The 27,500-nt window shown below is 41.5% G+C and overlaps 1 protein-coding gene across 1 annotated transcript in view; it reads right to left on the reverse strand.

Moving 5' to 3' along the window:
• The window catches only part of zfpm2a (zinc finger protein, FOG family member 2a), a 136,009-nt gene that overhangs the window by 83,450 nt on the left and 25,059 nt on the right, over positions 1–27,500 (reverse strand). Inside the window, exons 2-3 of the mRNA XM_039805936.1 lie at positions 17,809–17,967; positions 8,868–8,969 (exon numbers count right to left, since the gene is read on the reverse strand). Coding sequence (XP_039661870.1) covers positions 8,868–8,969; positions 17,809–17,967 — 261 coding nt within the window. The remainder of the gene's footprint in view (positions 1–8,867; positions 8,970–17,808; positions 17,968–27,500) is intronic.

The raw sequence follows: 27,500 nt of genomic DNA on the forward strand, positions 1-27,500 counted from the left end.
AGGAACATGCCATTTTTTTTTATTAACTTTTTATTATCATTATTATTACTATTATTTGGTATTTTAATTCACTTGACAAGCGGGGCCCACCCCCCACCACCCCTAAACAGAAAAAAAGAAGGAGGTGGAATTGGCGTGACCAGCGGGCCAAGCTGGGCCCAGCTGTTCATCACCAATGAGAGGCCGTCACACTGTTCCGATATCAATACCTATCAGTGTGAAGGCTGTACATGTGTGTGTGTGTGTGTGAGTGAGAGTGAAAGAGTAGGGGGTTGGGGGTTGGGGGAGAGCTATGGCTTGGATGGGACTGAGTGCATTCCTATGGTCAAACAATAATGTGAAGACACCAAACCAAATGGAAGTAAAACAGTCATGTATATAAAACTAAGAACTATCTAAAGCACATGCATACAGATCTGGAAGGGAAAAAAGCAAATTCCATGCATGAAAAAGAACTACAAACCAGACTCACTCAAATATACTCTGTAGTGTTTTTTTTTTTTTTTTTTTAAAGGCCAAAAGAAATGAAAATCCCCACATGCGAGAAAGTTTCACTTGAGCAATCCAGAGTTTACCCAGCATTACATCCCCTAGCGCTGCTTGCACGAGTGTCTCCATGTTAATGCTAAATACACACATCAAATATTCAACCAATTACAATGATACCTCTTAGGAAAACGTGTGCAGCTACAGCGCCTGGGAGGGTAAGCATTGCAGAACAAACATATTCAGAGAGCTAAAGAAAGACACGATGGGTGTCAAGTCCCTGGGGGCAGAAACGGCACCACCAGCCGCGCTTTAACTCAGCCTCATATTTAGCAGCGGCTCTCGTTCGCCTCTATATTCTTTGGTCTTGTCGGTGTGATAAAGTAATCGCAGTGAAAAGACGGCATTGTAAGTGGACACAAATTCAGTTGAAATGTGGACAAAATGGTTGGAAGTGAATCATCTTATTAAAGGGCATTCTCAGGGTTCCACATCCCACGTATCCACACACAACTAGAAACCAAATATGGTGACATCTTCCTCAGATGATAAGACCAGTGATTGCATTTTGCCCTGTTTTAGATTATATAACTAACAACCATGAAGTTCCTCCATAAAGCCTCTTAGTATAGCGGATCAGTGACTAAATTTGCATCAAGACGATGCAGCATACAAGTACAGTGATTTGTCTAATCTCTTGTTGCATATTTCATCATCATAATCACACATTGTGAATTTGTGAAGAAGAAAAAATATATATGTGTGTGTGGCGGTGGGGGTGGGGGGGTGTTTTCTCCACACACAGGTGATGCATATGGTAAAGAGTCTTCATCGGCAAAGAAATAAATGCATTTGGAAAAAGGCGGACAGTGTTTACACATAGCTCCTTTGATTGCAATTTAATTTTACATCACTCAGGGCCCAGATCTCACAGAGAGGCTGATGATGGACTTTCATCATCAGTATCAGCAATCTCAGTGTCATTCATGTTTTGTGAGACTTGTCTGACGACTTTGAATAAACCCCTGGAGGAGCGAGATAAAACCTCCCTTTTTCTGAGAGAGAACTGCCATGATGCACGTCCAAATTTCTTGATTACAAGACGAAGGGGAGAGAGAGAAAAAAAAAATAAAACCTCGAATGAAAGCCTGCGCTGAAAGTTTTCAGTTTGCTGATATAACAGTCAAGTGTGTCTATAAGTCTACTTAAAACGCTTAGGTATCAGTGGAGACAGCTGCGACACCCTCGTCTTATGATTCTGTCGAGACAGTACACTATCAAACCTTTCATACCGTTCCCAAGCTACATTTCCGGTGACAAAAGCTTTGCGAAAGCCTCCTGAAGGATTCATCTATATCCTAATATTTCCAATCCAATTTAACTGGAGCAGCCGGAGTGGTCTGAGCACTAGTTTACCAATCTTTGCTTTCCAAGACTCTCTGTGCTGAAGGCTTGAGGGGTTCAATCAATGGCGCTTTGATCTCGGCTGGAACCATAATTATTTAACATTGTTACAAGGATTTCTCTAATCCATCCTACCATTAAATCCCTTTTACACCCTCATCTTCTGCAGCCTAATCTGCATCTGGGTGCTCCGTTTGTCTCCCTCTCTCATTTCGGCTCGCCCCTCCTTCCTTGACGACACCCTGACTTTATAATGGACTTGGGTGCTGAGTTAGAAAATGCCTTGTTTACTGAGAGCAACCTGACTGAACTGTGCTCAAATGGACTGTCACTGTGCAAGAATGAAAACGTTTTTTCGCTGTATTTGTGCTGGAGTTTGGGTCTGTTAACTTTCTTTTCAGTTGGGGCCAAATATTGAAAAGCTTCTGCGACTAAAAATGCTAAAATATGAACTGTTGTAATACAATTAAACAGAATTGAAGGGGAATTGTATCTTCTCCATGAAGACCCAATAACTTTGCCACCTTTGTTTCAGGCATTTTCTACTTTTTCCTCTTGAATAAGAACTTTCTGTACATGAACTGAGGGAATTTCAAAGTTCAGGTGACCAAAAGGTTTAATCCCATCTGTTTATTTTGCTGATCACTTTGACTCCCAACCAAAAGGGCCCAGTGTCCTCTTGCAAATATTTGCGTGTCTGTGTTTCACCATGATATAAATAGCAGCACGGGCAAGCGCAAACATTTGTTGAGGCACCTGCCACAGTATCGTGGCCATCTGGTCCTCCAATTCTCCTAGCATGACATATGTGCATTAAACCTGAAATGGTTATTGTTTTTCCTTTGGAGACTGGAAGAAGACGGATCGGCCACAGACCCTTCTGGGTTGGCTGGAGTCAAAAATGAAACTCAAGAGTTTTTACATCTGAGTGAAGCTGCGTTTTTCAGTTTGATGTCTTGAAAAGGAAAGGAGGAGATTGGATAAAAAAAGGATATACGGGGGGGCTCTCTTTGCTCATGCTCCGTCTGTGTCTGACCGGCAGGTAGAATCTCAGATGGCCACTCCTTCAGCCTCGCCCTGCCTCGCCCTGGCCGATGCCCAGCTGGCACCAGAAGCAGAGCATGCTGGGCCGCACCGGCCAGGGACAGCCAGGAGAAGAGATTTGTGGAAAAGGTGATCACATGGCTTCTGTTACCTCTCTGTCACACTCATCTCTTCCTTCTCTACCTCCTCCTTTGCTGTGTGCCTTATTTTATGTGCTTCAATGTCTTACATCCCGATGTCACCTCTATTTATGATGCAACAGCAGTAATACACAATTACTTGGCATTAGTAGTTAAAGAGTAAAATTGAACCAATGTGGGATTTAGAAGGTTAACACCTTAACTGCAAACTGACTGACAGCTACAGCATTAGACACTCTCCATAGTTAGGTTTTTAAAAATGTATCTGCACTTTTATTACTATTGATATTATCGCTGGACAGCACCCCATGGTTTATGTAAGGGATTTGTTTTTGTGACTTTAAGACATGCTTTCATGTTGTTTTACGTGTTGTCTATAACATTCTTTGTGTTGAAGGGGCACTCCAGCAACTTAATATTGCACTTCCATAAAGTTGGGGGACTTACAGGAAACAGATTTGAAAAAACAATGGTCAGAATCAAAACAGCAGAGCCTGAGGTGTCTTGACTTTTAGTACCAAGTATAGGTCAAGCCCCTGCAACACTGGAGCCTACATTTCCTATAATGCAACTCAATCACACTTCTAATTAGAGCCTTCCTGCTTGTGAAATGCCCATGTCTTTTCAAAGTTCATGCCCCCCAGTTTGTACAATTTGTTACCCAAGCTCAAAATATTTTAATTATAATAAAATAACCCTGATGACATCATCAGAGTTCCTTTCTTTAGACTTTGGAAAGCTCCCCCCAGAGCCAAAAAACATTTACAGGGTGAGTGGCCGTGATGAGTAAACTGAAATTAGTGGAGTGTCCCTTTAATAATGTTTCATGGGGTAGATCTAACTCTAGAACCAGCAGAGTTTATACTGGTTGAGATCCCAGATGATATAGATCTAAAAAACCTATTACAACCAAAACCTAGACATATTTGCTTGGGGTGTTGCTGTTGATCACTAAGAAGATGTGTTATGTTGTCAGCCCCCAACTGTCCAACAATGGAGGAAAGAGGTCAAAAAGTGTTTATTTGATGGAAAGTATACCAGCCAAACTTCAACTAAGGACTGATGTTTTCAACATTAGCAAAGACTGATTAAGGACACAACTTCTCTGTAATCTCATTGGAGGGGAGGAGTTACACTGGTGTCGTCTCCATGTAATTGGAGTCAGGTATCCAGATTTGAGAGTCCCCTAACCTTCATTTCTTTAATGTCCAGAGTTTCCCAACAGGCATATGAGGCAGTGTCTGCTTAAACATATGGGTGATTCCATATTGTTTATAATGTGATGAAATGGGTGTCTATGTCTGATATGCCTCTATAAATAGAATGTGAATAAGATATGCCGATGCTTACATTTGCTATGTGATGTGATTTTAAATTTATTTATTATGATTGCACATGGAAAAAGAACGTAACTGCAACAAATAAAATCATTTTTCATTATTTATTTGAAGACAAATTTCCACATGGGTGCACAATGAAGTTGTATTGTATTGTCTTCTGTACCTATTGTGAGAAATGTTCATGACAACTTGATTCACCTGGAACGCTGGCTAACACTGCTACTAATAAAAATGCAGAGTATATTCATGTGTACGTGCATTACAATTAATTCAGGTTTAGTGCTTTACAACCGGTGTAGTGTTCACCAATTGTATATGTAATCAGCCAAACTTCATTATATAATTGGCGGAAAATACAGACTGGAATATATGCAGTTAAAGGCCAGTAGACCTTTTAATTCTGCTTTGGATATTCATTAGTTATAGAATAGAAGTTTATAAAAGTGAATTAACATGACTGAATACCTCACTGAAACAAATTGTATCTTGCAGGAAATAGCAGTGATCATAAATTACAGCGCTCTTAACGAACCCTGGATTTTCCTGACTTTCATAAGGGGGTGTAGTTTACATGAGCACGCATTTAGATAAGGCTGAGAACAAGTTCATTAGCAGAGTTAGCTAGCTAACGCACACCACTCCCAATTAGCCTAGAGGAGAGCGAGTGGGAGAGGATGAGAGCGACAGAGTCAGATTCCTATCACCGCCAGTCCATGAAAATGAATAGAATAGCACGACACGCTATCTCCCAAAATCAGCGGCTGATTGCGAAACACCCGTGACGAGAAATGAACACGAGACAGAAGATCAGTGCGCAGATTTGCTTAAGGACATACTTGTAGAGACGAGGGGGAGAGAAAGGGAACTCGCTGGGTGTTCCACATCAGAGAGCCAGCACTCTGCACAGCAGAGAAGAGGCAGCTATCAGATTAATAGTGAGTCATTCTGTACGCTCCTCTGCTGTTACAGACACAAAGACAATCAGAGAACAGGGGGCAATCGCGGACAGCACTTGACAGGAGTTACTAAAGTGGAGATGAAATGCAGGGACAAAAAAAAAGTTCAATTACAGGATGTAGATTGTAAAGGCTTTTGTTGTTACTCAGCAAAAGGGAAACGGTGTGGAGGTGCTTCAATAGAATCACCAAAGCAGGTGGGCATGTTCCGAGTTAGCCCACCTCATTAAAAGGCTTCACTCTCTTTTTATGGAACGGCCATTACACATCCTATTCAGATGCACACACGCAGTGATTAAAAATTATCTGTTGGTGATCATAATCACACCTGCTTAAACTTAAGCCAAAGAATAACAATGAACTTTTGAATGCTGAATTATCTGCGCATTTACAAAAGAGATTAAAGGGTAGACAGTCTCAAACTAAATAAATTTGCTTTTAATCGCTTTAAACAGGAAGTCATGTCATTTCAAATGTTCCTATCTGATTGTCTGATTCCCCTCTTTATTCAAATTACAACATGCCCATCTGACTTTTCCGGCACAATGGGAAAAATTAAAAAGGGAAATGACCTTTCATGGCAGCCATGATGAGAGAGTGAATGGCATTATTATGCACCAAGATTAATTTCTGCCCACTCTATGCTGCCCATTGAGAAAACAGAGGAGGGGTGCGAATGCCTCAGTGTTAATCATCATATCATAGAGATGTTACCTTGGTGCTAACATGTTGATTATGGGCAGAATTTGTGTTTTTCTTTGATAAACCCGGCTTGATTGGATACATTCTGTATATATTAGCATGTTTCTTAAAGTTGGATGCAGCCACGTGCAGTTTTTTCAGTTTGTAATACAGCAGAGACACTGGTGGAATGTAACTAAGTACATTTCCTCAAGTTCTGTCTTAAGTACAAATTTGAGCTCCTTGTACTGTACTTGAGTCTTTTCTTTTCATGCCACTTTCTACTTCTACTCCGCTACATTTCAGAGAGAAATATTGGACTTTTTACTCCACTACATTAACCTGACAGCTTTAGTTACTAGTTACTTATAAAATACAATGTTTTATTATAAATTAAACTACCCAACCAAATATATACGCCTACAAGTAGAGCAGAAATAATTAGCCACAGAAGTGTTATTTTTGGCATTTATTTACAGCTTAGGCATGAAAGGGTAATAGAGAGGGGGAATGACATGCAGCAAAGGGACACATGTTGGAACCGAACCCGCGGCCGCTGCGTTGAGGACTGAGCTTCTTTATTGGGGAGCGCACTCTACCAGGTGAGCTACCCAGGCATCCGAGTACTTTTACTTCTAATACTTTAAGTACATTTCCCTGATGATACTTACATACTATTACTTAAGCAACATTTTCAACGCAGGACTTTCACTTGGAACTTAGTATTTTTTACAGTGTGGTATTAGTACTTTTAGTCAAATAAAGGATCTGGATACTTCTTCCACCACTGAGCAGAGATTAGGACACAGCGCTGAAGTCTTCAAACTGGATGTCACTTGATAACTCGGAACCACTCAGGCTGTGCTTTCGTAAAACATGAAATGGCTTCATGGATCCCATCATCTCCTCTGCAGTTCAGCCATTCTCACTGTATGCAAGACACACTTTACTTCCATAAAACTCAAGTCTCCCTCCTCTCTCTCTGCTGCCTGTCCAGCAGTGTGTTTCTGAGCCTCTAATTCTCATTCTGATGGCTAAGTAGAAGGGAGGAAGGATAATTACAGTCAGTCATACATCCAGTCATGCTACATCCATTCCTCCTTTTCAAAGCAGTATTTTTTAAGCTCAGCATTTTTTCGCCCAAAAGGGCCTTTTTCAGCATGTGATGCCTTCTTTTTGTCATGGCCCCCATAGTTCTGAGCTGACCCCCTCAGCCCTGTCTCCTGACTGATCACAGTGATGGTTTATTACTGTCGTCCCAGCGTTCTTATCTTTAGCCAGCATTGCTCATTTCCTTTCCCAGATTTAAATGCAAATGTGAAATTTAATGATAAATGCATTATCTGATAGGTGCGATAACACTGATTCACTGTCAGTATAAAATACACACCCCGGGGGGCTTCGAGCTAGCAAGCACAACTTGCCCAAATCCACTTTTTTCTCTCACTCTCTCCTCCTCTCTCTCTCTCTCTCTCTCTCTCTCTCTCTCTCTCTCTCTTTATTACTACAAATGCATGTACCTGCAATAAATTCTTGAGGTCATTTCATGCATTAAAAGGAATCATATTTTGTGTGTTCAGCAGTGTGGGTGCAGGCTATTGCTGAGCAGTAATTGCTGTGCAACTATCTTGTTCAATGCATTATCCATCACTTTGATGAAGTTACTTTTAGTAAAAGGGCAAAACACGATAAAAAAAGTGTTGTAAACACTTCAAAAAAAGCTACATCTGCATTGCATTATAGGTTTCTCTTTAAAAAAAAGATAAACCTGCCTTGTTTTGTAATTGAATGTACTGTTAACTGAATGGTGCATTCGGTTAAAGTAGCTTCTTATACTGTATGGCATCCAGATGTTGGACTCATTTGTCCATCTAGGTGCTATACACATATAATGCTGTCTTACTACTGAACCAGAAGTGTCTAAAATATCCAACCCTGTCATACAACTAAACTGCATTCTTAATTATGTTTCAAGGGAATTGAATCAAGACATATTTTCTCCCGGATTACACGCCCTCGTACCAGCGACAGGCGCAAGTTGTGAAGCCGTCGCAGTTTTAAACATGTGCTCAATGTTTTCATTCGGAATAGACAACTACTTTACTTTGCTACTTTACTTTAGGCAACACAATTAATTGGTTAGGTATAGGATAACATCATGGTTTGTGTTAAAATGAGTACTACATTTATTACAAAACTTAAGTTATGTTCAAATAAGTCAACGTTGACTTGTGGTTTCACGCGGGACAGGAACAGCGGTCTCCTGGGTGAAAGTCCTGTGTTTGTTAGTCTCGCTTTGCCAGACCTTCTTCCACAGCGCAGCGGAGGAGGGTCTGGCTAGTCCACACAGCATTCCGGGATGGGAGAAAAACGTGCTCTGGTTTATTCGCATTTCTTTAAACCAATCACAATCGTCTTGGGCGGTGACCGGAGCAATCCCAGACGTGGAATGTCGTGGATATAGACTCAATGTGTTTGTTGACCCAGCCATCTACCCCTATCTCCCTTCTATGCAGACTTTGAACACGAACTTCGATTAGAAACATATTTGTAATACATAATAGACAAAAGTAATCAGGGAGAAAATATGTTTCCTTTGAAACATAATTAATTATGCAATTTAACTGTTGGGAATGTTGAGGAATGAGACAGGGCTGATTAATACTGCGATGCTCCTTTTCTATTCAACGCCTTACCTAATACCTAATACTTAATACCTTACCTCAAACCAGGCAACATGCATTGCAATTTAGGCATAACTTTGTGAGATGCCCCTAAGAGGCTATCTAGGAAAGTGATATGAAGACTTTTCTTACTTGGACCATCCCATTCATCTGGCCCCGCGGCGGTATGCCTGGTCTTCTCGCCCTGGCCATCCATCTCCGACTCTCCTGCTTCTCGGTTGCCATCTTCCTCTCCTGCAAGGCAGAAAAGAAATGAAGCACTCAATCCAAATTTTAATGCTCAGACACCTGATTTAATTAAGTGCTGCATTATGGACTCTGCTGCCCTTCCAAAGGATAGATTTGTAGGATTTTTTGATAATATCCCAGCAAAAAAAATGTTTACTTTTATAACTCTTTTCCTGTATAATTTAAACGTCACAGTCTGAAGTCATGTGAGCCATTGTCATTGTGTTTTTGTGTATATACAGTTCTGTATATGTATATGTGCAGTGAGCTCACCAGGTCCAGCTGCAAACTTTTATGTAAAAGTAGTTCCCATGAGTGCTTGCAGGAACAAGCGGAAGCCCCATGGAACAGGAAGGAAAGCAATGTGTGGGAGAGAGGTGGCTATTTATTACCGTTTGATCTATTGTGGAGCGAGCTAGAATGTGTGTTGTAGGATGTAGGGCTGATTTACAGTCTCTGGGCTCACACAGACCATGCTAAGGGATATTTGGGTATCTCTCTCCAGGATGTAAGTGCTTAAAGACCTTGTTAAACAGACTCCGCCTCCGAGTGTTAGGCAGTAACACTGACCGGAGCGCTTGTTGAAGATGCACTTACTGTAAAAAATAAATAAAAAAATTAAAAAAGAACATCTATTTTTGCATGTCTACAGTAAGCACAGTTTGTACTCAAAGTTTGTAGGCACATAAATCAGTGCTTAGTAGGTGCCCCTAGTGTGTTGCTCTGAATAAACCCAATGTGGCTGACATAGTGGTTGCACAGTGTCTCTCCAAACTCGGCCGAGTAAGAGCAAATGTGCTCGGGGCGTGTAGTGGTGGTTGATAGTTTGTGGAGGAACATTCCTCTCACTTTTGTCACCATATCGTTTTCATCCCTTTGATGTCGTTAAACCCAATAGTGAATGGTCAAGGACAGGCCTGGATTACTACAATGGATTACTACACTTCACACATGGCAAAAAAGGGATCCATGTGTAGATTTAAATGTGAATATATTAGGATAGACAAAGACAATATAGTGAAAAGATGTGGCTTGATGAAAAGATGTGCCCTCCACACACACACACACACACACACACACAGCTTCCAAACAGCATTTCAGAGTGTTTTCAGTGATACTGCCACGGGACACACACTACTTCACTCCAGCGCCGTCCGTCCGTCCGTCCTCAGTTAGGTTAATCTCCAGATCAAGCACACACACCGTGCTTGTTTAGCTTATTTTTTTGACATGGCTCACTTCAAAGAAGGTAGCAAACATTGCCAAAAGGATGTCAGCTGGCTGCCTCGCACCAAAGGAGGAGATGTATACGAAGAAAAAAGTAATACTGGAGGAAAGTCTGCAGAAATGTCCTACTTACAGTACATGAGGTCATTATGACCCAGTTTTGCTTATGCAAGTGTCTGCTTGGGCTGGCGATTTCCACTAAACTCCCCCACTATTTATTGTTGGGCTTGGAGAACCTCTTTAGCACACTAGGCTCGTATTATGACGAGGATAACAAAGGCTTGTATCAACAGTTCCTTCCAACGGAGCGGAGTTTTAAAAAAAAGCTGGCAAGATAACATTAAAGGCACTACCTTGATCTCAGGCGAACATGTTAAGCCCTGTAACGAAACGTATTGGAAGTGTTTAATTACAGCCCGGGAAATGAAGCTACAAGATGATTCCTTAATTAAGCAGTGATTAAGGATTTTCTGCCTTCTATCTAACACAGTTTGCAATGCATTTTAAACACAATCGCCCAGGCAACCTCACAGGGAACAATGTCACAGGGCTTTGATGAAGTTTCCTTCACAAATGTCACGAGGAAAAAGCACAGCAGAGAAAGAAGTGCTGGGGCAGCACTCCTTTGCTTACATTATGGTTTGATAAAAACCTGCAATACAGACGAATACGGAGAGGCAATTTTTTTATGGTTTTAAACGACACAGGGATTCTGACCTTTCTGATGTAGAAACAGATTGATTGAGGCGCTTCATTTCATTCACAGAGGTCCACTGCAGGTAATAGAGACTGTGCCATGTTTCATCATTTTGAATTGAAACCCTCTGCTGTCTTATCAAGGGAGACAGATTGTCAATGATCATCCTCTACATTATCACCGAGATCATAATTTACATCTGGCTTAGGTTCCTTTGCCCGCACAATCAAATGGAGATACTTAAGGTTGAGTGATAGAAAAGAACAGAACAGAAGGGACTGGGGGCGAGCGGCCTGCTGGGTGCAGGGTTGGCGGGCATGCAAGAGGAGCCAGTGAGCTGTTAAAATCAGCCCTATCGCTGCTCCATCAAAGGACAGCTCTCTAGCCGAATCGCAGTCACACGCAGCGTGCTACGCATTCAGGTCAATAAGCTTATAGGCGATTTACACAAACAATTCCTGGAGCAAGGTAGCAACAAAGTCATATTGGCTTTTTCTCTCCCTTTTAGCATTGTCTCTTCGAAGGAAGCCCTTGAAAATGTCAATCTCTCGCGTGTGACTTTAAGGAGCTCAGAGCACTCTAATCCTGACCAATGAGTCTAGAGACAGGTCGCACTTTCTGCAAAATGGAGTATAAGTATTTTTTAAGTCTTCATATGAGATTGCACAGTTCTATATGTTACCCAATTCTAGGCTCAATGACTTTTCTAAACCCATCACAGTGTACTGTGCTAGTATTGCCAATGATTTTCAGAATGTAATATTAGGGGGTTGGGGGGGGTTGGGGGGGGCTGTTTTCCGCCCACCAGTGGTAGTGCTATGCAGTTGATATATTGGGTGCATATTGGGTTGTTGATGCAGATTATGCTGCAACAGATAAAGTCAATTCCAGGAAGCAACCTTTTTTCACCAAAGTCAAGCATAGCTGTGAGACTTCTCTGCTATCTGAAAAATAGGTTTGAATTGCATTGCAATTTGGGGCAGGCAGAACACTCCAGTGAAGGGAGGCTATTAGTGAAATGCCTTGCCACTGTCTCTTTAAATGCCAATAAATTCCCATCATTACAGAATCTGGCAGTTTTCCTCCCTGTCTGCAGCCTGGGTCTTTATCTCGCTCTGCCTCAGTCTCTGAGCATGTAGATCTGGCCCAGTTAGATTGTCATACTTAACAAACATTAATGATTAATTTCCTCCACTGAGTCAAATGGGGCTAAAGGGATGACTCGATTCATCTTATCGCACCACAAATTAGCATTTTTTTTTTTTTTTCCCCCCCCCCCCTGTTTTTATTTTTTCATTTACCAGTATCTGGGACTGGCAGCTCGTAGGCGCAAATGAGATCTTCCTCCTGTGTCGCCGGAGATTCTGATTGCTTCTGTGTTACACAAAGAGTGGCATAATTAATTCTGCCACTTTCTGTTATTATTATTTTTTTTTTACTGTACGTCTCTGACCGCTGCGTGTCAAATTACTCTCTGAGTGAGAGGTTATTTGAAGGGTCAAGGTGTGTTTGTTATGTGCTATGTTAAGTAGCGTGCTTGCGGTCCTGAGCTTTCACTCCTTCACTTCCGCTGTGATCGAATGTTTCTGCCTACATAGTCATTTTTGTAATTTGAGGTGCAGAAGAGTGCAATATGTTCACATTAGTTGTGCTTGATGTGTCCTGACGCGTAAACACTCACCACGGCATCAGAATCAAGTAGTTTGAGCTGGCGAGAAAAATCATGTCTTATTATTTCACAAAAAGGTGTTTTACATGGACGAAATGAGATACATGAAATGACATGTAAATTTACTGTCAGAGCTAACTAAGGAAGTCATTTGTCATCAGACAACACTTGGAAGGCACAAAGGGAACAGCTTGTGGCAACACCCTGTGCTGAACTTCACAGATAGCCAACAATAAAAGAGGGGGTAAAACAGCAAGGTGAAATTTCACAATTTCAGTAAAAAAAGATGCCACTCAGTGTAAATATATATATATAAAAAAGGTATCTTTCTTACAATTATGGAGCCAAGTGTGTCAATAGAGTATAAATCTCTGCTGTGGAGTCAACGGTGGACTCTTCACAAGCAGAGCTCCATAAATGTGAAATTGACCGAGCAGGAAGAGTTGTTTGAGGTAAGATTCTGTTTTAATCGCAAGGAAAAGCCAAGGTTATTTCTTTAGATACGTGGCTTAAATTCCATGTATATTAAAACACAGTTCCTTCTCTCTGGGGCTCTGATATTCCACCAAGCTGCTGCATTTCACACCCATGCATTTGGTTTCAGTAACATTATCTGAGTGCCACACCGTAAACCCAGATTTAGTAGTAATTCAAATTTTTAGTGGTCGCTACTTATTCTTTCATGTTTTGTTAAAAACCATATCCATTACTAAATCACATTAGTTATTTGTAATAATCAGCGTTAAGTATGCAGTGCACAGTTCATATTAAGCAGAGATAACTAAGAGGGACTGATGGGGTCCAGGCAGGGAGGTAGATTATGGTGACTCAAATCCATGCAGAGCACGTTGGAAATTATAATTCTTTGTATTGTCATCCTTGGGAACTAATGTGTTGAATACATTTTTCTTAAAACTATACTGTTATAAAGGAAAAAAAACATACAACAAGAATGATCCTACTAATGCCTAAAGCCTGTTTCATATTTATTATATTTTAACAAAATAAATTTATGTTTACTAGTGATTTATATGACTATTAATGTAAACTTGATTTGTCTACTGCATCTGTGTTAATACAACTTGACCTGTTCAGTTTCACCTTTTGTAAAAACGGTTTAAGGCATTGGGTTTCCACGCATGGTCTAGTCAAGTCAACTAATTTGGGATAACAGTGCACTGACATTCATTTAAAGGTGGATGAGTGCTGTATGTGTGACTTTAGGCCTATTCCTTTATTATTGATAATATTGATAAGTTATTCCAACACTGGGGCTGAGACCCTCCTAAATAGTCACAACATCATTATGAGGGGCAGTAGTGTAAGTAGACAGATCTTTTACATACTGTTAGTAAAAGTAGTAAAACCACAGTGCGAAAATACTCTGCCCCAAGTTAAAGTACTTTATTCCGAAATTGACTCTAGTAAAAGTACAATATTATCGTCATCATCAAAGTACTATTAAAGTATTATCATCAAAATATACTTAAAGTAATTAAAGTAAAAGCACTCATTATGCAGATGGACCCTTTTCAATTTTAATCTATTTTATTGGGTTGTTTGTTGGTAGTTTATTATACTATATTATTTGTTGATCATATGTTTTGTATCTAAAATCTGAACTTGCAAAATAACTTGTAACTAAAGTTGTCTTATAACTGCGATAGAATAAAATCGAGTACAATATTTCCCTCCGAAATGTAATGAAGTTGGAGTTGAAGTAGCATACAATGGAAACACTCAAGTAAAGTGCTCTAAAAGTACCTTAAAATGTACTTAAGTAGAGTACTTGATTTACTTTTCACTGCTGAGGGGTCACTAGATGACTAAAAATGGCTTTGGAGGAAAATGTATTGGGAAATGTATGCCACTTCTCCTTTTAAAATGCATTACACTCCCTGTATAGAATCAGTGAGATTTCACATGTACAGTATGCAAATTCATGGCTAACAGGCTTGAAACACATCCTTGGAATCAGGGCTGTGTAGTTAATCAGTTTTTGGCTCCTAACGATCACAAAAACAGAGTAATTGAGAAAAATGAATATTTTGCACATTACGTTTTGCAAGTAAACTCTTATTTTGTCTTGAATGAAAAAGAAAAGTTCAAACAGGAAAAAATATTGAGGAAAATATCACAGTTCAAAGTAACTGTTTCGCTGTTGTTGTTTTTTAAATTCAATTATTGCAACATCTTTCCAAAAGTCAATGAGCAGCCCTACATGAAAGCACCAAAAACCTCCAAGAACCATGACATTAACTAAACAGAGGAACCCAGAGGTTCCCAAGCCTCAGACCAAGATGGGACGTCAAGGTGCTCCATGCACTTATCTGGGGAGTCCCTTTTCTGCAAGGGTAAGGCAAATGACTCAGTCTTTGGTGGCATTCAACTTCTTGACCTTTGCGCCTTTAAGCGGCTTTGCTACTTCACCGCACTCTGATCAAAGTTAATAAGTGCTTCATATGTTAATGAAAATTGGTACTCCTCTTTGTGTTCCTACAGCTTTTTAATACCTATTATAGACTGAAACTTTTAATGGAGGTTTTAGGTCCCCCTGACAAGCCCATTTCAGAGAGTGACTACACAGATACAAGGCTAAGCTAAGACCAGAGAGTCACTGCTCAGTGGAGGAACCTTACACGGGAGACCTTATTCTCCGGGAAGCAGCAGAAGATAAAGGCCATGGGATGAGTGGCTGCTTTAAAACCCACGTTCGAGTCCGCACAGGGCTAATTACAGCACGCCATCACATTTGAGAGGGTTTAGTTAATCAAGGGGGCTCTCTTTTTCCTCCTATAGTCGAGGAATAACACACTTAAACCATTTAATGCCGCCAGGATTGCATCCTGTTTAATTCACGGCAGTTTCACATAAGTGGGGTAAATTTAAGCCACTCCGACATTAGTTTTAAATAGATCTAATTGAAGAAGGGATCATGGGGAAAATGGCTACACCTGATGATTGCGCACAACTTGCCATGAGGAAAAAAGAAATTTGGATAGTACATCATTTAGGTCTTAGGAGGCAATGGGAGACTTAGCTTCTGTAAGCTTAGATAGCAAAGTAATACAAAAAAATCTGACTAGTAAGGCTTGTGTATGACAAGGAACAGATTACCAGTTTCTCCAAAAAGTAGTATTTGACATGTGGGATTCCTATTTAGTGTTGACTTTATTCATAAACATGGAAAGAAGATTTGAGGCCCAGTTCCTCACATGGTTAAACCAAAACAATGGAAACACACAACGGCTCTGACAAGGTTCTTTGAAGATTTCCAGAAGTTGTACTTTTTTTTTCGAGCTGTAGCCACCAGTGTGTACTGCCCCATCTATTTCATAACTACTGGGTTATTACAAGACCATACATTCTACTTTGAAGTTTGTGTAAGGACACATTACGATGGAGACAAAGGGTAAAGCAAACCAAGCGCGGCTGGTAATTGCAATTTCCGAACAATTGCGCCGTTCAACTTTTCCCAGAGAACAAAAGGAAAACATTATTGATACGATTACCGGGGCATAGCCTACCTGAAACATGAAAGATTTATTTTCCTTCAATAATGTAATCCCACGAGGCACATCAGTTTAGAAGTGTGAAGAAATAATTCCAAACAATTTTCCCCTTTGAACGGAGAAAGAAGAGGCAGACATTCAAAGCATTGGTTCTTCATTAAAAAGTCAAATTTATGGCATCCGTGCGCCAGTACGAGTGGGGACACCTGGGGTAGTGAAAGCCACGCGACCGGGGGGTAGGAAGGAAGAGGTGGGGGTGGGGGAGTTAGGGGGGAGGCGGGACAAGTCTGTCATCTTCACACTGTAACCTGGAGCAGACCACAAATTAGCTCCTGTGATGGCAAGGTGTGACCGAAATGAAACAAACACACAAAGAAGCAATCTAATTGAATTGGAGTTCAAAGAGTGCTCGGGTTGCATTTGGCGACGCGGAGGCGCTTTAAAGTGCTGGACCTCCGAGCAGTAGCAGGTGCTGCTGAGTGTTCACAGAGCGTTAGCGCCGGCTCAAAGGGAAGTGCTACGCTCTCCAGTGCATTACACCTTCACAGCACTATCACAGGGGGAGGGAGAGCCAGCGTTGCCCATGCCATCGCTCTCTCAGATCAAACCACTGCTCTTGGGTGGATTGCTGGGATCAAATATCAGAATGGATAGTTTCAACTCAAGGCAGTGATGCGGGAGGATTTGTCATATGGATACAAGTTGTGCCAGGTTTGATTTGAACATGTTGAGGATTTTTAGCTATTAGCAGGAATTTAAAGAGCCCCTATTGTGCTTTTTTGGATTTGTCCCATCTTTTGTTGTGTTATATAGTTTTTTTTGTGTATTTAATAGATGTATGAAGTACAAAAAGAGAGTTTTCTCAATCACAACAGAGTGGGCCAGCTGACCAATCAGAGCAGACTGGGCTTTTCAGGAAGGCGGACCAAGAGTTCTGAGACAGAGGGCCCTATCTTGCACCCAGTGCAGCGCGGCGCACGGCCCGACGCAAGTATCTTTGCTATTTTAAGACCGTCCAGCACCCACATCTTTAAAATAGCAAATGCACCGAGCCCATCACCAGCACACCCATGGTCTTACAGGGAGGTGTGTTCAGGTGCATTCTGGGTGTATTGCTATCTTGAGGCAGCGGGAAGTGACCGCGCCATTGACCATCAAAAACCTGGTCTAAAGTCAATAACACAGCATTTCATTGTTACTTTAACAGCAAATTAGGAAAATGCGCCTAGGCTTATGCACAGTGCGCGCACACTATGCTTGTTACACACACACACACACACATACACACAGGGAAGCGCAGCAGCACACAAACATGCAAAAGATTACAAATAAAAATATTACGGTGCAAATAATAGCAATGCGCCAAGGTAAAAACGCGCCTGGCTTTTAAAGGGAATGGGAGATGACCATGCGCCCGGCGCACGGACCCTTTTTTTGCGCTGTCAAGCTAGCAAAAGTGGATTTGGACACACCCTAAACACATCTGCGCCAGGCGCTTCACACCGTGCACTTAGATCGTTAAAATAGGGCCCTAAATGTTTTTTGAACGTCAAAGCATGTTAACCTATTGTAGTATACCCCAAGAGTACAAATATGATATACGCTGAAAAGGAGTATAATAGGGGCTTTTTAAAAAAATGTTGATTCTTGGCACAAGGGTGCCTTTAACACATTGTTACACATCAGGTAAAAAGAGCACTGCTTGTGGAGAGCGGCTCAGAAGAAGTTAACGATCCTCACCTTTGTTGCAGAAGTACTCCATGTCTTCACAGCTCATGTTCTCGGTCTCAAACTCGGCAGAGAAGTTCTCTTCCGCTGAGAACTCGTCTTTGGCCAAGAGCTCGTTCTCCTCGGAGACACACTCTTCCTCCTCTTCCTCCAGGCCATCCTCCAGAGGACCTGAGGGAACACACACACAACACACACACATGCATACACACACTCAAATGAGATGTTGAGCAGTTTCATCACATCCTCCAGGCTTTCAGAAATAAAAAGAGACGTCTCCTTGGTTCTTTTGTTGAGATACCCCAAAAGCAGATACAACTCAAAGCGCAGCGCTGTCTATACTCTCCATGTTTAAACACATTCAGTATAGACAAAGATAAGGCCATGTCAATAAAGAATATTATTTTACCATAATATTTTACAAAGGTCCCTCCATTGCAACAATTGAAAAAGCCCTTTGAGACGTTTCAGGAAAACAAGCTGACTTGCAGCCAAGGTGAGCGTTGATGCTAATCCGTTACCTGCAACCTCACACAGACGGAGGAAGGGGAGGGGGTGAATAGTTCCTTTCCAGACTTTTCATTCAGGCATCAGCATGGGAGGAGGAAAGAAAATACTTTTATTAATTTGTTAGCCTTATCACAGGGTACAATGTTGATTTTCCATTTACATTCCATGCCTCCGGGTAATACACCAGTGCAATCTTAAAGGAGACACTTTTCCATGTGATTAATGTTTTCCCCCCTCTGTGCAATATTATTTCTTTAAATCTAAATGATTTCAGAGTTTTGCTTGTAGCTGTACATCTCTTTTGGTATTTGCATATTAACATTTTTGCTTCAATCAAGGACGTTGATGGAATTACTGTACTGCCACCTGAATTGTATTAGTTCTGAAAAACATCTCATCCGGCATTTGAATGTTATTAAGATAATGTGCATCTTGCGCACCTCTCCTTCCCACCAATGCCTGCACATGAATTACCTTAGCAGAGAAGTGATGGAACACCCCAAGTTTAAGGTTAGTTTATGTTTGAAATAATACAAGAAACCCGCGCCAATTTCATTGAAAAAAAATCTCGGCCTCGATGTGTGCTTAAAGGAATAATCACATCAAAAGTGCTGCCATCACCGCCTGCTAGATGCTGTCTCTGTTTCCGCCTGTCACACATGCGCTATGTTGCAACCTCTTGTGCATCATTCTGGAGCTCAAACAGAGTGCACTGATATCCTCTCGACACCTTTCAGCGTGTCTGTTCTATTGTAGCGGGAGTGAGCCCCTCAGCTTTAATAAAGCGATAATTTCAGTTCAGAAAAGTGGGTCTGGTGTGCCTCTCCTGTTTCTCTTTCTTCCCACACTGAGCCTCATAAAAGACCCCCCTGATGTCCACAAACTGCTTGCTCTTTTCATTAGTCTTACAAATGACTCCTTTGTAGAAGCCTACATCTGCAGGAGCCCCGGACATGAAACGAATTAGCACACGGATCTCTAATAGACACTGCGGAGGCAGGGTGCTGCTTTTAAATTAGGATACAGTTTTATGATCTTATCTGATGCCTTCTGCTGATTCGCCGAGGAGTGGAGCGAGGCGTGAAGTGACTCGATGAGTCTACCATCGCTTGAGATGATACGGAGAGATAAATATCGCAGTGTCAAGGGGAGATTATATGACTGGCGTTAAAAAGGTCCTGCCAAGGCAATTGAGGCCAGTGTGAAAGAAAGCGGGGAAATACATTTCTATACACACACTCTGTACACATTCCATTACACAGCTGAATAAGAACTGTGTGTACAACTAAATGATTCTTCCTCTGTTGCCGGCGAATACAGCAGCACTATTGCACCATAGAAAATAGACCTACAGTGTTGCGCGATAATAAGGGTAAAGGGAGATGCAAGATAAACTTCATGGTCAATAAGACACAAAGATTAGGCAGATAAGATGAGATAGAATTGAGGTTTAATAGACTCGGAATAAGGGCATCTCACTTCCCCACTCTAACAGATAGCAACTAAATGGAGCTTTTTCAAACTGATAGAGATACTGGAGGCCTTCCTGAATATGGAAAAATGAAATACTCCACCCAGTCAGAGACATTAAAGGAGGGTCTGATGGCTACTTTGTGGGCACTGCGTAGATTACCAAAGTTTGTGCGCATTCTCACGTGTTTAGTTTATTATACAGTATTCATTGCACAGAGAGACCTGAAATTATTTCAGAGACAGCAATGATAAGAATAATGACTTTCTAAACGACTAGCACCACACTCCTAACTCATTTTCTGATAGTGGCGTCCCTGCTATATTTAGTTGTGTACTGTTTAAAATCCTGTCACATTCACTGTGTGACCCGCCGCTTGTTGGTGCATTTCTATAGGGTCTGCTGACGAATTGGGCCAGAGGAATGCATGCTGCCTCACCCTCTTATCAAGCCTCCTCTGGAGTTCAGATGGCCAATGACACCACAGAGAGAGAGAGAGAGCGCGTCCGCATTTCACATCGCCACAGAAAACAACACTGTGTGCTTTCAAATGGTGCACTCATTAAAACAGACAAAAAAATTATATGAGGTGATCTTGGAATTAAAAAACACAGAAGTCACACTGTTTTAGAAACTTACTTGGAAATTTATTTGGTAATCCATTTGATACCGGTACCGATACCAATACTGTGATTTGGATACTGGTTCCTAAATTATACTTTTTTTGATACCAATTTTAGAAAACAAAAAGAAATTCCAACATAACATAATAGCACAAATCTTTTAAATTATTTTTCAGCTCCTACTACATGAGCCCAGTCTCTGTGTAACGTAGAGTTTTTCCTGCGTGTCTCTGCGACGTGTAACATTAGACAGCCAATCACAGACATTATGAGATCTTAGAAGAAGCATGCTGTGTGCTTATTGGCTCACTGACAAGATTTACTCATTAGGTATTGAAATTGGGTCTTGAATGACGAGGCATTTTTCGATACTCAATACTTTAGAGAGGCAATTCGGTCGGTGCCTAAAAAGTATTGAACTCGGAACCCAGCCCTTGCCATAACCTGTGGTGAGTCTGACTGGACTTTGCTTCATTGTAAGGCGTCACAAGCCAAAAGGGTTGGGAGCCACCCGACTAAACAATAAATCAATTAATCGTGGAAAACAATCATCAGATTCATAAAGAGAATAATTATTAGTCGAAGTCCTACAATACTTATCTATCCCCTTAAGTCTGACAGCTGTTCAGGTCAGACTTTCAAGTGCTAATTCATGAGCTTGACTTTCTAGAGAAAGGCTTGGTTAGCTAAAATATTCATCCCAGCACAAAGACTCATATCTGCTCAATTTTCAGAGGATGTTTTAGGAAACTGCACCCTCGTCTGAACTTCCTTTCAGTCAGGGTCAGTGTCCAGGTATCCCCCCCCCCGCCCTCAACTGTATCATCCGCATTCATCAGACTCTTCCTCTGCCGACCGGAGAGAGAAATCTCAGCACTGTTCAAACAGTCATGCAGGCAGGAGCAGCCAATGCTAATAGAGACATTGGTAGCTGAATGCAGGCTTGATCACAGTGGTTCTTTTGTTCATGGCATGGCCTCTGTCTGATAGGGATCGGCCATGTGGAGTGGAGCTCCGGAGAGGGATATGGTAATGCCCCCACTGAGTCTATAAAATGGGGTGATACTCTGAGACCATATGATGGACAGAGGATTAATGAGTCACAGAGGAAGGGGAGCGGGGAAAAGAGGTGTACGGACAGAGGTGGTGGAATGAGCATATCTTTCAGGAAAACACTCTGTACACGAGTCTGAGCCTCAGTGGACTAAAACAGAAAATGGAAGGAAAAAAAAAACACAGATATGCCAACCTTGCCTCCGAAAACTCACACTTTAAAACAAACAAACAGAGGAGCTCTAAACAACTGTGTGTATGTGCAAAAGTGACTAATTTCATGGCGTGCTTTTTCAGCCGTCCGCAATGTGGGGAGCTTGTGGCTGCGCTGTGATAGCGATACCTCACATTATCAGCAGGCTCCACAGTGTGATGTGTGGATCACAAACCCAGCCTCCTCTATAGCTCCCTAATTAGAGGTGAGGTAATTGAATCTGACAGAACAAAGCCGCAGATCTCTATAAGCGTGGAAATCATTTTTTGCTCCCACCTATACAGTTTTTCATCCAAAAGGTCCATTGAAAATGTGTCCAAGCTGGCCTGGGGATAAAACGTAGCACCTGAGACTAAACATGAATGCATAATGCAGCCCGAAAAATCCAACAGGGCCACACAGCTCAACCTCTGCCAACTGCGCTCCCTGAGACTGCTCCTTTGTGCCAACACTGATACTGGGCCTTCGTCACTTCCAGGTGAACACACACATACGCCGCAGGACTCTTTAAACTTCTACAGGGGAGGAAGTATAGACTTTGTCTCAAGTTGCAACAGGGACGGAGCGGGTGTGGGTGCCTTCTAGGGCTCGAGCCCCAAATGTTTTCTTATGTAAAAGCCCTGAATATTCTAGGTTTTTAAAACGCCTTAAACTGTGTGTTAAACACTATGCTATTCCCTGAAGAAATCTAGTTAAATGATGTAAATTTTCTTTCGGGGATCATTGATGTAAAATTTGAGAAGTCAAGATGATGGTTGGATGGCTGGATTCAATGTAGCAGATTTGTCAGCTAAACATTCATTCTGTGAGCTCTACTCCAGCATAGTATCACAAAAATAGGTTTCGAGATTATTAATTTTATTTATGCCAAATTCTTACCCAAAAAATAGTAACATCAGACAATGTTTGCCTCTTTTGAGGTGGCAGGAGTGAAAATGAGTCATCTTCAACATTTGTCGTGCTCTGGTTTCAGAACCATAAAGAGCATATACAAGATAGGATGTTGGCTTTTTTTCCCCTTGGCAGCTATTATGTTTTTCTAAAATTATGTACTGATTTTTAGGCATTGTGTTATTTAAACATTTGCTTTAAAAAATAGTGCATATGGCTGCCACCTCCTAGGTTTGGGCCCAAAATGTTTTTCCAACTTCTGGCAAGTAGCTGTACGCATTTGTTTCCTTCCACAGCTGGAGAAAAACACTCGCTCTCTGACAGCAAAGTGTGAAAATAGGAAAAACTGTTTAGTCTCGAAGAGTTGGGAAGGCTGAGAGAGAAGAGAAAGAGAAGGGGGGAGAAAGTGAGAGAGGCGAGGAGAGACTGGGGGCCATACTCTCTCCTCCGCTCTAATGACCTTTGGGAAGAAGAGGGCTCCCTCAGCCTTGGAGGAGACTTAGTGTATATGTTACAGGGCTCAGGCCTCTAATTTAATCCTTGATCACTGTAATGAAATAGATACCATTTGCGCAACTCATAATGGTTTAATATGCTACAGGAACCCTCAAAGGGGTTTTCATTTCTAACATCTTTTTTTCATACTGCGTTAACGCTACCAAAAAAAACTGTACACTGTGATCAAACTAAATGTGGAGCTAATGCTGTAACATAAGAAGTCAAAAGTAAATTACCATTTGTACCATTTGTATACTGTCTGTGAATGACTGCTTGTGTGTGTGTGTGTGTGTGTGTGTGTGTGTGTGTGTGTGTGCGTGTGTGTGTATGTGCATGTGTATGTGTGTGTGTGTGTGTGTGTGTGTGTGTGTGTGTGTGTGTGTGTGTGGAGGAGCGCGGAACAGCTTCAGTGGAGACTGATGTTTTCTCAGAGCTGCAGTCTGTGAACCAAGAATAAGCAATGGTATTGTTTAACTTGATTTTGCGGTTGCTAAGCAATGTAATTCTCGTGATTAGAAATGGCTGCCTTCCTAAATTCGGGCACTTACAATCAACAGTCAACAAACGGCTTGAAAACTCAGCACCAACGCTCGTTTGGAAATTGCGGTGAGAAGGAGGGAGGGAGGGACGGAGGGAGGGCGGGTTCATCGAGGGGGGATGAGTAAATGTATTCACATCCTTGGAAAAAAAACACTAACACATACGAACATACGCACTCGCCTGTGAGGCTGCAGCGTGGGAGATGACAAGGCATTCAAATGCAATCTGATGACATCATGCATTTAGATGGCCCACTAAGTTTACATTAGGTTACATTTATGCTTCACGCTGTTAGACTGAGACACACCCATCGGCTGGGGAAAAAAGTATCCCTGTCAATATCGCTGTCTCCGTCTTGCCCACATGCAGAATAATATTATTCCTCATTTTCGTTCACGTGTCTCAAACACGGTTAACACAGTTCTATTCAAGAATCTTATCCCAATCAGACCCAACGTTGGAATCGCAGCGTGTTTTGCGGAGTTGCTCGGTTCTGTGTTGCTGCGCCCAGTGTTTCTGTCTGGACTGTTGAAGGGGAATAACACGCTCTTACTTCTTTATCCAATGAATTGGAATTGGAATGGCATGAAAACATGCTGGCATTTGACTATGCCATTAAAATGCTGGAGGCACCTCTGAGCGTGCCCGAGGGCTTCAGCAGATGCCAGCCAGTTTCTCTGTGGAGTTAGCTGGGTCCTGCTTCACTCTACTGCCTCTACTTGCCTCTCTCTAGAGTTTACAGAGACACAACGCACACACACACACACACACACACACACACACACACACACACACACACACACACACACACACACACACACACACACACACACACACACGTCCAAGTGGACACTGGTACAACGTTTTAGTCCATAAAAGTCACAAAGCTTGTTCTCCAAGTATGGGCTTAGCTAATGCGTCTCTTGCAGGGTAACATTTTGCTTTGCAGGGCAGCGAACAGATTAAAATGCTGTTAAGATGGCCAGTCTGCTGTATTTAAGCATCCTCGAGTCCTTCCTGTTTTACACACTCGCTTCTCCTCTGGCTGAATGATTTAATAGTGTCATTCTGTTACTTATAAGGAAATAAAAGTCAACCATGTGCCTGTACACCGGATGTGACAGCTAAAACAAAGGAGGTAAAATATGTGTGGTCTTAATTACTGGTTTATAAGCGAGCTTTTTCACTAGAACGTTCACTTTTTTAATGAAGCCATTGAGTGAGGCTCCTCCAGGGAGCTATCATGGTTAAGTGGGGGCATCCATCTTCAGCCATTGGCTCGTCTGCAGACGAGCGGAGGCTCTGTCTACGGCGCGCTCACCTCATATTGGCTCACTTTATCTCCACTAAGTAAAGTCTGTTGGAAGGTGCTAAACGTGGCAAGAAAATACTTTTCTCCCCCTAGCTCTGATGAGGACGAGAGAGTTTTCATCCTGTAGCAGCGCCAGGCACTTCACTGTGTCCTAAGTGCTTAATAAGATGCTGCTGTTTAACCTGAAAAGCATCGCATTCATAACCGTCAGTGGCCTGCGAGGTCTACGGGCGCCGAAATAGCAACATTGTGAAAGCAGCCTCTGCAACAATTAGCTTTTAGCCAAGCGTCATTTCAATGAATTTAATGAGGAGCCTTCAGAAAAAGGAAAAATTATTACTGTATCAAATAATGGAGATAAAACAATATTTTCCCATCAAGGAATTTCTATGAAATGGATATATCTAAGATGTCAATTTCATTCCAGTATTATGAAGGATGGGGGTGTGTGTGGGGTGTGTGGGGGGGTCCTTTTGCAATAAATTCTTCATTAATTTAATTCTAATTTTCCTCTGGTTCCTATTTCTACTATTGATAGTTCCACTTCTTAATACCTCGGATAAGGGGGAGAAAATCATTGCATTAACTCAGTGGAGGCTGTGAGCAGCAGATAGGATCTAAATATTACCAATGCCAAAAGAAGTGTGAAGTCTGATGAACATTTCAAAAGAACAATTCTTTATGGATCAGCTAAATCTTTTCCACTTTTTAATTAAAAGTAAAGAAAATAGAAGTTAATTATCCTGTAAAGATTAGCTGGTGGGCATCTTTCTGTAAATTAGTTCTAATTAAAAGGAAATTGTCAAATGACATTCAAAGCACTGTCCTTTAAAACACAGACCGAGATGGGCTTTTTTCCCTCCCGCACTCCCCACCACCCCCAGCCTCCCTCCTAATTCTTGATCTGGCCATGTGAAGCTTCTTGCTGGAAGATTAGGATTCTGCCATTGCTTCAGAGAGCACACACACACACACACACACACACACACACACACACACACACTGCTCCCAGGCCTCTAGCAGTGTGAAACACTGCTGCATCAATGGGGAGCTAGATAAATACTCCTCATTGATAAATGATTGCAATGATTAGCTGCTTGGAATCAGGCTGATATATTAGCAAGATATTGGCTTTTTATGAAATATCTTATATCAGTCATGTGCTTCAGTCTAGCACCAAAATGTTTCTAGAAAACCTGCAATTTTGATTTCTAAATTTGACTGATTTTGTCATGAAACAAACATATTAAAGTTGCATATACTATTGAATATGACTCATGACACAAAAAGCAGCTTACTCTAAAAACTCTTTGTAGACGGTAGAAATATGGGGAAATATTCAAATCTGTGGCATAGAATAGTTGCACTTAAAGATATTAAACATCAATATTAGTAATACCAATTCAAACGGGATGCAGCTGATGATTATTTTCATAATGGAGCAATCTAACAAAAAATTTTCTCGATTCATCTTTTGTAAAATGTGAGAAAATTGTTCCAAGAGCCCAATTTGATGTCTTTAAATGTCTTGTTTTGTCCAACCAATGATGTAAGACAGGCAAAGGTGACAAATCCTCACATCTAAGAAGCTGGAACCAAAGAATGTTTGATATTTTTGCTTGAGAAATTGCTTACTGTAAAACAATGAACCAATCATCAAAACACTTACATTCATTTCCATTGGATCGACTAATTGAATAATTGACTAATCATTTAATCTAATGTCATTATCGGCCTTCATCATAAGTCAAAGCCTACTGTAGCTTGCATGGTACTTTCCTGCCCCCAAAACAAAAGAACACACGCGTACTGTATGAACACACTCAGTCCTTAAGCAAAGCTCCACTATCATCACTTCACAAATAAATGATGAATCAGACAGCCTTCTTATGTGTGTACTGTATAGCTTTCATCTGATTTCATGAGGATTTCATCATTCTTTGTCGAGCACGGCTGTTGCTCCCATGCATTCTCATTGTATCAAACCAGATTCCAGCAGTGTAGCCCGACAGAAGAGAGAAGGAAAAACAGTGCTGAAGCTCCTCCATCTGCTCTGGCTAATGATGATGCTCTCCCTGGCCTGGAGCAGAACTGTGTGAGGGAGATTTACACCCATAATACCCCTGGGGCTCTGGAGCTGCACCGCGCTCCCAAAACACCGTCACTCCATCACTTTCTATATGATAGCTGGCAGAGCAGGTAACAATGGACCAGCAACAATGTCTTTTTGTATTACTGACATGTGCCTTATTTGGTTGACATAACCTGCCTCGATGTCTGAGGAGTGGCACTAAGCACACAGGAAAAACAGCTGACAGCTACACCATTGAGACATTGTGCAGTTGTAACAATCATACCACACTATGTTTAAAAACACACACACAGTAGTGTGTGTGATAGGAGGCGCGCGACAACAGCTGTGACTGAGGGAGAGGTGGCTGTCTTTGCGATACCCAAATTGGAAGGTTTATAAGTTGTAATTGCCGTTCAATTTGGGAGCTTTAGACCCAATTTTAAGCTCTGTGTGGGACTAGCCTCAACATCTAGCTCCTAAAACAAGTGAGTTAAATGGCGAGAAGCAGAAAGACTACA

This window comes from Perca fluviatilis, chromosome 7 (genome assembly GCF_010015445.1).
Source record: "Perca fluviatilis chromosome 7, GENO_Pfluv_1.0, whole genome shotgun sequence".
NCBI classification, from domain to species: domain Eukaryota; kingdom Metazoa; phylum Chordata; class Actinopteri; order Perciformes; family Percidae; genus Perca; species Perca fluviatilis.